The 13,915-nt window shown below is 45.2% G+C and overlaps 1 protein-coding gene across 5 annotated transcripts in view; it reads left to right on the forward strand.

The window, feature by feature from the left end:
- Positions 1-13,915, forward strand: part of RNF213 (ring finger protein 213) — a 55,015-nt gene that overhangs the window by 29,798 nt on the left and 11,302 nt on the right. For 4 of the 5 annotated variants that reach the window (XR_008821288.1, XM_056335059.1, XM_056335069.1 and 1 more), the window contains exons 28-48: positions 303-439; positions 762-857; positions 1,315-1,433; positions 2,011-2,133; positions 2,851-2,936; positions 3,733-3,880; positions 4,268-4,403; positions 4,834-5,022; positions 5,486-5,625; positions 6,029-6,183; positions 6,526-6,738; positions 7,125-7,306; positions 8,091-8,211; positions 8,322-8,422; positions 8,691-8,870; positions 9,445-9,608; positions 9,704-9,806; positions 10,516-10,630; positions 11,515-11,725; positions 12,993-13,183; positions 13,495-13,623. Coding sequence is in view for 3 of the 5 variants with exons in the window: in XM_056335059.1 (XP_056191034.1) it covers positions 303-439; positions 762-857; positions 1,315-1,433; positions 2,011-2,133; positions 2,851-2,936; positions 3,733-3,880; positions 4,268-4,403; positions 4,834-5,022; positions 5,486-5,625; positions 6,029-6,183; positions 6,526-6,738; positions 7,125-7,306; positions 8,091-8,211; positions 8,322-8,422; positions 8,691-8,870; positions 9,445-9,608; positions 9,704-9,806; positions 10,516-10,630; positions 11,515-11,725; positions 12,993-13,183; positions 13,495-13,623 (3,039 nt within the window). In the remaining 2 variants the exon portion in view is untranslated. Of the gene's footprint in view, positions 1-302; positions 440-761; positions 858-1,314; positions 1,434-2,010; positions 2,134-2,850; positions 2,937-3,732; positions 3,881-4,267; positions 4,404-4,833; positions 5,023-5,485; positions 5,626-6,028; positions 6,184-6,525; positions 6,739-7,124; positions 7,307-8,090; positions 8,212-8,321; positions 8,423-8,690; positions 8,871-9,444; positions 9,609-9,703; positions 9,807-10,515; positions 10,631-11,514; positions 11,726-12,992; positions 13,184-13,494; positions 13,624-13,915 lie in introns of those variants that run through there. The other variant, XR_008821289.1, reaches the window with a different exon arrangement.

The raw sequence follows: 13,915 nt of genomic DNA on the forward strand, positions 1-13,915 counted from the left end.
TCAGGAGGTGTGTTGTTGTATCCTGAGAAATCTAGTACCTCTGCTGTCTGTGGAACAGTATTTGATTCTTCCTGGCAACTGGGGGTTTTGCGTGAGTTTGAGCAGCTGATGCATCTCTACTTTGAAAGTGGCTCTGTCTTATTTGACCCTTTGCTTACTGGTGGGGCAATTAAATGTGTGTTTTGGGGTGCAGTCCAGCTCTGCAGCCAGTTAGCAGTGTCTGGGAGCATAGATGATAAGGTCTCTGCTGCCTTCCTACTGCATTCCTGAGCAAAGAACAAACCTGCATCTTGCGCTCCCAGGTTACCACCTTCTCAAGGCTTCTCACCAGTGCCGATGCTGCTTGCCTGGAGAGAGAAGTGCAGGGTAAAGCGCAGAGGCCTCAGATCCTGTTCCTGCAGCAGTTTGACACAGAGTACTCATTCCTGAAGGGCATCCGGTGAGTTTGGTCCTGCATTCTCCTGCTCTGCATAGGCTGTCATCTGGGTGGAAGATGTGTGGGCAGAACATTGGGAGTAACACATATGGAAAAGAGAGGCAAGAGGCCATGCTGTACTGAGCAGTGGACTGGCTCAGTGCAAACTGTATTAGCCCCATCATACTGGGATGGGTTTTTGAAGTTATATCATCTGTATAGGATGGGTGTTTTAATCTCTCCTTCTGCCTGCAGCAGCCAAAGCTAGGAGTTGACTACTTCTACAGTCTTTAATTTTTTGTTTTTATACTTAATGACTTCTTTTAAACCCCCTTTCACTCTTCAGAGACTTTCTTGATGCCACATCAGGAAATAAAGTCCTTATTATTCAGACAGACTTTGAAGATGGCTCTCAAAATGCCCAGCTCGTCGCCTCAGCCAGGTAAGTCAAATGCGAAGTGGTTCCCAGCTAGCTGTTCTGTTTGGTGACTCCTCGCCACTGTTTGATTATTAGTGCTGTTTTGGGGGCTTTAGAGTCAGGAATGTGTAATCCTCTATTTATTCTGTAGTGGAATGAATCTAGAAGCACTATTCTATTTCCAATAGTTTATAACCCAAGTCAAAGTAAACTAAGATGGGTCAAATTACCAGACAATCCCCTTTGAAGTGTGAAATCTTGCTGTTGGCTGCAGAAGTCATGAAGAGCTGAGGATCAAGGATGTCATTCAAAGCATAGCTAGTGGTGGCAGGCTTGGCACAGCCAGCTGGGAGGAAGGGCTGAGCGAGTTGCTTGTGTCTGTACAGGCACAGAAAATGTGCCCTCTCTTACAGAGGAAAGACGTGTAGCCATGAACTTTTGTCTGTCTTTGATCTGTCAGCAGCATTTCTTTTTGTCATAGATATGCTGTTGTCAATGAAATCAACAAGGTGGACCTGGGAGAAGTCTCTGTCTTTGTTTACTTTATTATGAAGCTTTCCCGGGTGGAAGGAGGAACATCCTATGTGGGATTCCATGGAGGTGGGTCTGGCCATCTCCCTACTCTTGAACTGGCTTCAGGCAACATTTCTCTTGTTCAACTACCTTTTTAATGCTTAAAATCTGGAACCAGTGGGCTGTCAGAGCTGCTTCCCTTACCCACAGAGATGGCCCCTGGGCAGTCGGTACCTTGCAGCCCTAGTCTTTTCTGTGAGAGCACCTTGCCTTGCCCACTGACAGGTGAATCCTTTTTCTAGTCAGCTGGAGAGCAGCAAACACACACGATGCTACCTGCGTTGTCCTGTTGTTCTCCAGGAGACTCCTGAGTACATGCTTACATGTTCTGCTTTCAGCAGCAAGGTTCCTGCTGTGTGTGTTGGGTTCCAAGAGCCTCAGAGGCCCAGTAGCATGTACATCCTGCCAGTCAGGGTAGTGTGCGTTAGCATGTTCAAAGAAATTGCCACTTTCCCTTTCTGCATCAGGAAGTGAGAGTAAGCGAACTCTGAATGTGAACTGCTAGCCCACAGGTCCTGGGAGATAATTCTTGGGAAGCTCTTCTAAAAGAGCATGGTGCAGGTGTGAAGCTTTGTTGGGTTTTTTTTCTGCCCTCTGTTTTTAGGACTGTGGCAGTCGGTGCATATAGACGATCTCCGTCGATCCAAGGACATGATCTCTGATATGACTGCCCTGCAGAACCTCACCATCAGCCAGATGTTCTGTGAAGATTCAGGTAAAACCAAAGGTGAGCTGCCTGCTGGCTGTGCCAGCCAGTGGTGTTGATATGCCAGTGGGGAAAAGGGAGGATATGGTCCCAGACTTGGTGCTAATGGAACTTATGCCTAGTACAACATAGGTAATGGTTTTCCCTGCTCAGCATCTGGTGTTTTTTGTGGGGATCACCACAAAGCTACCAACTTGTATTTGTAATTAGTTAGTTACTGCAACTTTAGGTTATTGAATAAGTTAAATTGCTAGTTTTCCCTTTTTCTTTTGGCAAAAATGTGGTATTAGCACTGCTCAGCACCCTGAGTGCTCTGTCTCAGCCCTGGAGGCAGCAGGTGCTGCATGGCAGGGACTACTGACAAGGAGTCGCTCCAGAGAATCTCTCACTTACGTGAATGTAGGTCTGTTCACTTAAACCTGTAGGAAGGTTAGAAAAGGCTTTTTCTTTCCCCTTAGTTTTTTGTTATGCTTCTTGCTTTTGCCATGCTGCCTTAAGAAATTCTGGTAGAGTTTAGAATTAGCTCTAAGTGTTGTAGTTCTTCCATTTCTTGCTGCATGAAGCTTGACAGCCCTAGCAGCCGTAGCTGTGTTCAGAGAGGTGGATCTCAGCTATTCATGCAGGTGATGATGAATCTGACAGATGTTCTGCTGCTCTGGGATGCAGTTGCTAAATAAAATCTTGTCTGACAGAAGCAGTACCCTTCTGCACCGTTCTGATAAAAATTCTACACCTCAGTTGCAGCTCTGCCTGTGAATGGTGAAGAACAGGAGCCAAACGAGATGGAGGCTGAAACACCAGTGCCAGAAGCAGATCACTATGAGGTCAGTGGAGAATACATGTGTTTGCTTCTCAGCTGTCCATATGGCACTCTGCTCTGTCATCCATAGGTGCAACGTGCCTTTTTGCATCCCAGTTCCCTTGAAATCCATCAAGAATATTATTTGTATCATGAATGTCAATGATCAGTCACAAAGTCCTCCCCCTGCTGCCTAATCAATATCAGCATTACTAAAGAAACCATTCTAAGAAACCTCTAATTCCTTAGTTGTTTTGTACTTGTAACTTTCAAAAATCAGTTTTAAGAGCTTCTGTTGTCTTTCTACACCCTGAAGCTGAGAACTGTGATTCTGAGCTTGCCACTCCAGCTGTTTGTGCTTTCTGGCTGAGGTGTGCATTCGAAGCTGTGCTGGAGTTGGATGTGGGCTTTGCTGTGCTGCAGCCATATTAAGACTGGCTCACATTCCACTGACAGCATCAGCTGGAGGATGCACAGTACGAGGGTGACTGCATGTGGCTTTTGACCCCCTAGTGCCGAAGTGTCTCCCAGGGAGGGCATGTTTATCATTTCCACGTTTTTTCCCTGAACTGCTAAATTTTTCCCTGTAAGAGTCTTAATACAAATGCTGTGTCGCATGCCAGTTTGAAAGTTGCATTGTATACTCGATAGCAAAAGAACAGCTTAGATTTGCAGCCTGAGATGAGAGGAAAACTTGGAGATGGGATGTCAGGAGGGACAGACCCTTTCTAGAGAACACTATAATCATTTTAAGAGGAAAGTGTTGGGCAAGGGGGTAAAACTGAAAAGTAATGAAATTATTTTCACACTTTTCTGGGAAGGGTGAAATCCTGGACACTACTGTACTTCTGAGGACCTGTGTACAAAGCGCTGTGGGGATGCTACAGGACCAAAATGAAGATCTTAGTCGAAGCAGAAAGCGAATTAATATTCTCCTTGGCCTTCTGTCCAAAGAGGATGACTTGAAAGGTATGTGCTCCCTGGCTGCAGCAGGTAGTGTCCCTGAGCATCTAGGGGACCACCAAAACATGTAAGTTTATTCACTGGGAACCCAAAGGTCAGTGGTGCTTGCTGTAATACAGACAAGGTGGATCTCCCAGGCAATCTCCTGAGAGCATGTGTCTGTGCTCCAGTCTATCACTCGTTTTGATGGCTGTAGGGTTTTTCCTGGAGTTCAGATTGGCTTTTTCTCTGGCTGTGCAAGCTCTGGTGGCTGTATCTTCCACGTTCCCGCCCCCCAGCCCACCTAGTTGGCTAATTATTGAAACAATTGTAAAATGCTGCGCTTGGTGTGATATTTGGGTTTGGATCCAAAAGCCGTGGAAAAGAAAATGCAAGTTCCCTGTTGTTTTCTAGCCTCTTTCCTGAAGATAATAAAGGCTCGTCTCTCCAACCTTTTGAAGAAGCAAGAAGAAAATTCCCTTCACCCAAAAAACTGGGTGCTTCGGGAGGCTTCCAACCTCAGTGCTCTCCAGGAGGCAGGCACCTTCAGGTGAGGATAGCTGCACTACCTTGTAACCTGCAGGCTTCCAGGAAAAATCTGCAAATGACAGCTGTGTGGCAGAGACAGCAGTTTTGTGTAATCTGAACGTTTGCAGTGTCAGTCTCTGCTCTGTGCTGGAAGCTCTCTGAAGGCAGTTTTATCCTCTCTTGGTCCTAAAGGAGAGTGACTTACAGCTGAATGGGCTGTACTGGGACAGGAATGCACAAGCGCTTTGAGTGGAACAGTGGGACTACAGGCAAGCCACAAGTGAGAGAAATGTAGGGGGTTTTGTTGGCAATATTTTTCCCCCCCTTAAAGGCAGGATTAGGACATTCTCGCATACGAATGTCAGCAGTTTTTCAGGATGGCCACCTCCTGATTTGCTGATATCGTTGCTCACCTTCCCTCTGGGTTTCTTGGTTTCTTTCTGCCCCCAAAGGCACACCTTGTGGAAGCGAATCCAGAACGTGATCACTCCATTCCTGGCTCTCCTGATTGCTGTCATAGACAGAAATGGCAATCTGGAGCTGCTGGTCAGGCCGGCAGCTGCGTGGGTGACAAACCTGTGGATGTTCATCTTCAGTGATACAAAACTTCTGACTGTCCCTTACAGTGTGGGTAAGAACAGGTGAGCCACCGGAGAGAGCAGCAGGAGGGCTTGGCTGGCAGCACTGGGACCAGTCCAGCACTGGCTTCAGATCCTTGTGGAAGTTTGCTGGTTGCTCCCTGGTGCTGTGCCAAAGGCAGCAGGACAGTTCTTGGTGACTTCAAAAGTCTGTTCTTTCTATCTTATCTGCAGTATTCCTGGGCTTTGCTCTCTATCTCTTGGCATGCTCACACTTCTTACCCAGCCCCTGGAGCCCACGTGTCCTGCCATTACAGCCCTTTTGCCAGGGAATGCTTACTGAGTAAGTAAGTCCTAATGCTGCACAGTTGACAGGATGGGCTGTATTAAGGAGCCCTTCAGTTCCTTCCTTTTTCCCTCATCTCCTTCTAGGGCTAATTTCTTGCTTTCTGCAGCTTCTTGCCTCCTGCCTGAAAGTGTTTCTCGGGCAAAAGCCCAGTGCATTAATGACCTTTTAATTTCCTAGCTCTCAGCCAGAGATAATTCTGGTGCAGAACAACATGATGGTGTCTGCTGATGCTGGGAATGAGATGCCCTTCAGCTGGAGGATAAAGGAGTACTTGGATGAAATGTGGCTGGAAGCTCAATACATCCAAAACACTGAAGGTGAGAGCCTGGCTTGAGCTCATGACACTGACCGTCTCCATCTGCCTGCCCTATAAACTCTGGTTTGTCACTACCATGCCTTTACCCTCTTGTGACCCTGGCATCGCCTTCCATCCCACTGTGCTCATATGAGCCAGCAGAGCTTTGTGCAACTAGCTTTCCCTTGTGCTTCTCACTATTAGTCTCTCTGGCATATTCTGTGCCAAGAGTTAATGACAAGGTGAGATTCCATAAATACGATACTGGTGCCTGGGCTGAGAAGGCCTGGCTTCAGCTCCCTCTGCATGAGAAGGCTGCTGAATGCATCAGTGATTAATTACGTGTCAGTCTGTTTAGGATAGAAGCTGTGTCAAACCCAGCCTCCTCCTAATATTCAGCTTTTTTCTGCATTCTCATTTTCCAGACCAAGCTGAGAAGTTTGTGGATATCTTCCAGAAGACTGCACTAGGAAAATTTATCTCTGCTCTGACTGAGGAAGAAAGGCAGATGCTCTTCCAGTGCTATATCACAGACTTCATTGTCTTGACCATTGGCGTGTCCTCCGTAGAGGAGCTGCAGGTCAGTGTCTGGAGCAAGAGCTGGAAACCCTTTGGGCGAAGTGGAGTATGATGCCAGTGAACATGCCTTTCTGTATCAATGTTGCTTTCTCAAACAAAATCCCCCTCTGAGACAGACTCATAGTAAGGTAGCTACAAAGCAAATGCATTTTACAGTGGCTGCAGAGATTGCTGAGACCTTACTCAGAAAAGCAGTTCCATAGGAGCACCTATGAGGATTGACACATTTAAGGCTGTATTTGTAAAGTACTAACTCTCTTCTTTCAGAGTTTTCCAGGATTACCAGTACAAAATGAGTTATAAAAGTTCTTTTTTGATTTTGATTTTTTCCCTAAACTTTCAGTGTCTGCGAATTGCATTCTTATCCTGCATAGAGGAATGGAAGGCAACATCGCTCAGAAGAGAAGAGACAGTGCCTTCCGTGCCTTGGGTGCACGTTGGATACAATCGGTTCAGGAGCCGCCTGCAGAACTTTGCTAGGATCCTGGCTGTACATCCCAATGTGGTTGCCTACCTCAATAACCAGGAAGAATACGGAATACCACATTCAGAGATGGTAAAGTCACTACCCCAGGCATTTTGTGGTCCTCAGCCCTAGCAGAGAGCTGTCTTCACTGAATTAGCTAGCGTTCAGTCTCCTTTTGATTTCAGCAACAGTAAAGTGGGAAGCACAAGCTCTGTCAGGGTCCTCAGTATTAGGAATACTCTGCTATGTTATCATTGTTACTAGCAGGTTTTGAAACAGTTTGCCCTGCTTTCGCAGAATCAGTTAATAGGATGTGCTCCAAATCATGACCATGAGAATTCCAGAGCCTAGGATAATCAAGTAGAACATTATTCAGTAGAACATATGCTGTAGCAAACCAGATCAAGAATTCAAGGTTTGTAAATAATTCTGAATGCAACTGTTGTGTTATACTTACACCCTGTGTGTGTATCTAGGTTTTGGATGTGTTGGCTGCAATGGCATGTGCTGAAGAGCTGGAGAGTCAAGTGCAGACAGCCCATCCAGAGAACTGGCTGCAGAAAGTGAAGAATCTTCGTATGCCCATTGAATATATTTGTAAAGACAAGGATTTACAGAGCAGTGGGAGTCGGTGCTGTCAGCTGCTAAAAGAACTCAAGTATGTACCACAGATCTGCTCGCAATCTTGATCTTTTGTCTTGCCTTGTTCTTATTAACAAAGAACATCAGTACACGCTGAAAGCTGGTGCTGCTCTTCTCAGATGGAGATTCTGAAAACCATTCCAGGTTCCTGCTAGACTCAATTACATACCAAGCATCAAGAATCAAATTATTTTTTTCCCCCATCTCTTGTAGATTCTCCCTCTAAATCTGACAGTATCATCCAGTGCATTCCAGCTGGGTTCAGGTGTTATTTAAAACTCTCCTTAGGTTTCTGTTAACCAGCAATGTCTCCTCCCCACTTCGTTCCCTGTATGTAATGACTGAGAGATGGGGAACTTGACTGCATCTAAGGTGGAGTCTTGTCTCTTGGAAGACAAGCCCAGAGAGTTACCCCAGTTTCTCACAGACTTGTTTGGTTTAACCAAAGTGAAGTAAGTGTAGTTAATTGTGATGATTATTTTTTTCATTACTTCCTTGATATAGAAGTCAGAGGTATGAGCAGGTTTTCGCAGCAGTCCTAGTTCTGCTGCAGCTGTCTACAGGACAGGCTCCTATGCTGTAAGCTCACTGTGTTAGGTGCTGTTATGTGTTTTGTCCTTGACCAAAAAGCCAGGGCTGATACTCAAAGGGTAACGCAAGAAGTTGTGTGAGACATGCGCAAATGCTGTAGTGGTGAGCATGGAAATCAGTGAGATGATTAGACTGACCTGGTACTGCACTTCCATTCATGCTGTCAGCTCACAATTGTACTTTTTGAAATCATGCTTTCTTTCACACAGTGTCTGCTGGAACCGGGTTTTCTGCATGTCTATGTTTGTAGAGCACGTGTTGGTTGGCATCAACACTCTGATGCCAGAATTTGAGAATTTAGTGAAAAAACATACTTTGCTTCTTGCCGAGGTAAGCAAAGATATGATTTTACCTCTTCCCTGTTTGCTTCTGCTGATCATGTGAATTTTTGTCTTGGGTATTAGAGCAGAGTCATTTAGCTTTGTCCTTTTCCTCTGCAGTGTTTTCAGCATGATTCAGACATGAAAACTCATCCAACTTTTGTTGCAGTGATGAAAGTCCTGTGCCAATGTAAGGATGAAGTCAGTAACGGGCTATACAGGTACTGACGCTGAGACAAGTCACAAGGTCTGGTAGGAGTATTGCGTATGTTGCCAGCGTATTTCTGGGTGTAAGGCAGTGCTGTATGCAATGCAGTGAAAGCCTAATGAAGAACAATAACTTCAATTTTATTCTACACCCTGAGACTAAGCAGTTAGCCAACTAGTCTTACATTATCTCCTCTTGGTCTAGTTGCAGATGAATGTCTTAAATGCTTTTGGTAAGACAACATGGAAGCCGTTGTTTTCATTGCTATTTCTGAATTACAGATATGGTCTGAAGGCATGTCCGATCTGCCTGGGAGAGCCGAAGGGTCCAGTCTGCCTGCCTTGCTACCATGTGTTCTGCCAGAAGTGCATCAGGACATGGCTAGTACCAGCACAGATGCATTGTCCATACTGCAGAGTTGCCATGGGGGATGTTAATTTAGATATCTCTGTGGAGCTCAGGTACTCAATCCCCTCCAAGGTGGAAGCATTGCAGTGAGGCTAGTTGTGTGAGGAAATGCTGATTTGCAACTCTGAAGTTGTCAACACGTCAGAATGGGTGGAAGGAACTCTGCTACATTCTTTCTGGAGCTGGAACAGGTCCTGTCCGCTTTCTCCTTATTGCTTCAGAGGAAGGGAGGAAGTTGCTTTGGCCCCTGTAAGAAAACTAGTTACAAACCCATGAAAAATCATAGAATGATAGAACCGTTTGGGTTGGAAGGGACCTTTAAAGATCACCTAGTCCCAAGCCCCCCGCCATGGGCAGAGCTTCCTGTCAGTGAGAACTTCACCAGACTGCTACAATTTCTCAGATGTGATGGGTAATGGCATCACATTGCCATTTGTGATCTTAATTGTCAATGTGATACAGCTTTGCACACAATACTACTGAAGTGTTGCACAAATCCAGCTTGCTTCCTGGAAAGCTGGAAAAGGATGTCACCTTGGTGACTTTTTCTTGTGTCTGCTTTGCTTCATCCGTTACTTGTGGTTCTGTATTTGAACATTGTCCTAATGCTTTTTACCCTTCCCCTAGAGAGGCCATAGCAAGAAACGCCCTGTTCCGGCAGAGATGCAATAATTTCTTCATAGATGTGGTCACGACTATGTGCTTCAAGGACAATGAGCCCCCTGAGGCAGAGGTGATCCAAGAGCTCCTTAATCTGCTGTTTGTTCATAGAAGCCTCCCAAAAGGTTCAGGTGAGCTCCCTTTGTCCTGATGCTCAGCCTCATGGAGCTGATTCTCTTGCTACTTTCTCTCACCTGCCAAAGTTATCTCTTTCTTATCTCAACAGATCACCCTGTTATCTACACAAAACTTCTGTCACCATTTAATGATGAAGTGGATGAAACTCCCATCATCCGCTCAGTAATGCTGAAGCTTCTCTTGAAGTACAGGTGAGCACAGTCAGTCAACTGATGGATGTTACTCTGGGGGGTGGTTCAGCTTTGGTTTTCATGACTTCATCAAACCCATCTGATGGTTCTCCTCACTTCCATGTTATTCATTGAATTTAAATAATTACAGGTGAAATTCATCCTGTGCCTGTATTAGTTATGCAGCTTAGCTGGCTTGTATGTAGCTTATTTTAAAGTATCTGACCAGTCTGTGCCAAGGTTTACCTAGCTATTCTTAACGTAAACCTGTGCTGAATGTGGATGGCTTGGGTAGCCTAAAGGCAGCTGACTAGTTGATATGCTCTAGATCAGCAAAGCAGCAGTGCTCATCCACAGATACTTAATCAAGAATGATCTTTTTGTATGCTTACACAGACCTCTCAATTCACACTGGCTCTTCCAGCCTCCCTTTGCAGTCAGCGCACAGAAAGCCATTTCTCAAGTGTGCTTATCTCCTAAATCAGATGCTTAAAATAGGTCAGATGACTTGTGCCCTAGAAATGCTAATTTAGCTTTGTTGATGATAAAAGCCTAGCACAGACTGTGAAGCTAGATGACATCTGGCAAAACATGGCACAATTGTTTTTCCATCTTCCAGATAGATCCAGAGTGACCCTCATGGATGTAACTAGCAGTTTGATCATGATTTAGAATATTAGTAGCTGTCAGTATTGCAGGTGTGACAAGGAGGTGTTTCTCTCTCCCGTAGCTTCAATGAAGTGAAAAATGATGTGCAACACTACCTGTCCCGGGTAGAGCACAATGAGATCCTAGAGAAAAACGATAAAAAAGAACTCTACTTGCTTTTTGTCAACTGCTTAGAGGTAAGGGTGCTGGACAGGTAAGAGCTGGGCAATAAAACTGTTGCAGGAATAAAAGTGTCAATACTAGAAACTCCTCGGCCATTTTAGGCAAGTTTCTTGTGCATGTAACTAGCTGCCCAATTAGAAAGCCCAAAAGAAAGTTAGTATCAAATCAGTTGGTCAGAACCTGCTCTCCAGTAATGAGCCTTGCTTTTCGAGCTCAGGCTTGTGTGCATTCGCAGTGTTACATAAATTTTTTTTCTTGGACGCCTTGGGCAAGTGTCTTAAGTGAGGCCCAAGAAGACTCGCTTCAACATAGTGCAGCAGGATGGGATTTCTAGTTTCAGTAGTCCACTGCTGGACTACTGTCTTGTTTTTTGCAGACACTTTTTGTTTGCAGAGCTTGAGATTATTATGCCGTTTGGATTGTTCCCTTTCCTCCCCTTGCATAACTTTTAATGCATTGGACAACTTTAAGCAAACTTGATAGCAGAGTTTCATTTCTTATGGTCTTCATTAAAATGGTGACTTTGTAGATAGCAAGAATACAGATTTTGATCCTCAGGCAAAGATGGGTAGAGGTTGGCATCTTGGAACATGTGATGTGTGTCTCAGCATGTGTGTGGCCAGTCAGCATGCTCATAATACTTGTGCTCAGCTACATGCTTAGGAAATGTGGGAGAGAGCTTGGGTGCATTACTGAAATGGATGTTTGGTGATGTGGCAGATCTCTCTGGTGCTTATCCTAAAGCTCTTGGGGAGGAGCCAATGGCATTGGGGTGGAGGGTGCTGAGAAAGACATGAAAGTTTAATGTGCTTGATGCAGTGGAGATAATGTCCCTTGCAGTGGTACTTTATGATTTAAGCAGTTCTGCTACTCATGCAACATTCTGGCCTATCTTTAGGATTCCATGTGTGAAAAGTCTGAGGGCAGCCTTGGATATGAGCACAGAAACTATCTGCCTAGAGACAGAGGCTTTCCAGAGAACTATTTCCCAATGAACAATCAAGAAACTCTTCAAGAATCATCCGTTGAATATCTGCAGGCAGTAGCCAAAGTTCGCTTGTACCTGAGTAAGGCTGTAGAGCTGCTCTTTGACTTGCATGAGCGCACAGGTAAGTCTTAACTATTCTGCTGTCAAATGGAAATGCTGTATACAGAGCAGAGTCGCTGTGGGAGATGGGCTGGACATGGTATAGACACCTGTGCCGTGCTAGAACTTGTTTTGGTGCATGGCCAAGAATGAGTGCATCAGCTTTCTTCTCTCTTCCATTGGGAATGCCAGTCACTATTTGACCTCTTTACCATGTATTGAAGTGCTCTATAACTAGCAGCAAGGCTGTGGCAGTGACCCCTAGGGTGCAGTTACGTAGCAGTTGTGCCTTTGGAAGGAGATTTATCTTACCCTCCAAGTGCTAACAATGAAATTTTATTTAGAGCCAACTAAAGTGAACTTTAATGAATAAATGAATAAAGCATAAATGATGCTTCAGATATGTGACTGCTTATTGTTTTATATGAAAGAGAGCTTTGTGCAGCTAAAAAGGATGAAGAGATGTAGAGGAATGAAGCTGGGTTAATTAATATTGATAACATACAGCTGTGGGCTGGCTTCAGGGGCGGTGGGTTGGCCGATGTAGATAAGGTGCAGCTGTGGCTGGTTCTGTTAAGTGGTTGGGCAGCCAAGGAAGAGAGAGGAGGAAGAAGTAAAGGGAAGAGAGAGAGAGAGAGAGAGAGAGTGCCCTGGATGAGGAGAGACTAGGAGAAGGCAGCAGAGGCGCTGGCATGAAGAGTATGTCGGTATGTGATGGTAAAAGACCTTGTTACAGCTGGCTAGTTTTGAGAGTGCTGCAACAATGAGATACTTCAGAAAAAATAAAAGAAGTTTTGAGCTGATTTGCTGACTCAAAGGAGAACTCAAAGCAGTCTCAGATTCTTATGCTGTCCATGAAGCATCAAAGTGTGGTAACATAACTAATTTCAAGGGACTTCAGTGTCCAGCCCCTGCATTGAGGATGTTAGGCTAGCAAAACGCATCCCAGGAGATCACTCTTAAGGAGCACCATCACCTTGGCAGTTGAGATAATGGAAAGCCATTACTGAGCCAAGATGGAAGAGCTCCAAGAATGAGCTACCAGTGAATGGGAAAACTCCTTGAGAGAAGGAAATGGGAGTCATCCTCTGTTGAAGAATGAATTATTGTCTAAAATCTGACTGAGGAAACACTAGATAAGCATCTGAGGAAGAGAAGGCTTTTAAATTCTCCTGTATAATTAGTCAGTACCAGTAAAAGGGGCTTGGTGCTACGGCTAGCACTGACAGAAAAGTTTTACAAAGTAGAATGTGGTTTTGCCTCTTTTCTTTTTTCTTCCCCCGCTCCAGAGCAAGACCAGGTAGAGGAGAAGCAACGTTACCTGGGAAATGTGAGGGTGTTCTGTAGCCTCACCAAAAATGACTGGCATCGTGTTTACCTAGTCCGGAAAATTGCTAGTCAGTATGGGATGGAATTTGCTCAGAAGCTTGTCACAGAGGCGCAGTTTAACTGGGTGTTCCCAGCAGAAATTCTGCAACAGGTAAAGAGGTGTCTCCTTGGAGATGGCTCTGGTTTGTGCTTAGTCTCCAGTTTGTGCTGCTTTGGGGTGTTTCTACTGTTGTGTGGCTTTTGGGGTACTCACTACAGTGGGAGTGGTTGTGAAGATGACTCGTCCTTGCTCTCTATGGAATGGAGTCTAAGGCAGCAAGAAGCTGTTTGGGTTGCCATGCCTGCCTGCTGTCTCTTTGTGAATGCTGAAACACCACAGTTCTTGGGAGGAAGAGGAGGTCCTGCCTTGTCCAATGGTGGTTAATGGTCCACAGTGCCCACCATGGGCTTCTCCCTTTGTAGGTACAGAACAGCCAGTCTAATCACATTGATCGTTACCTGGCATGTGGCGAGAATTACAGAGTCCTGCGTGATGCTGTGGGGAAAGCCATGATTGAGTGCAAGATTGAGGGTCTTCTCAAGGCAGAGAAGGTAGGGCACGCTCTCCTTACCATAATCCTGTTGTGGATTCTGCGTGGTCAGTGTTTAAGCTTTGTGTTTTTGTTGGCAGTGCCTCTTCTAGTAGAGAAGTCTTGGATGCCTTTGTTTGAAAGTTACTGTGGTGGCTGCTGGCACACACACGTTTGCTTTACTTTCTCACCTGTGTTCTAGCATATGACACTTGGGTTATTTCTCATCTTGCTTTTCTCCCTTGTAATCTATTGTAGGAGTTTGTTTTGCAGTATGCAATACAGGCACCTTGTAGCCAGCTGCTGGGAGAGTA

The sequence above is a fragment of the Falco biarmicus genome, chromosome 1 (genome assembly GCF_023638135.1).
Source record: "Falco biarmicus isolate bFalBia1 chromosome 1, bFalBia1.pri, whole genome shotgun sequence".
NCBI lineage: Eukaryota > Metazoa > Chordata > Aves > Falconiformes > Falconidae > Falco > Falco biarmicus.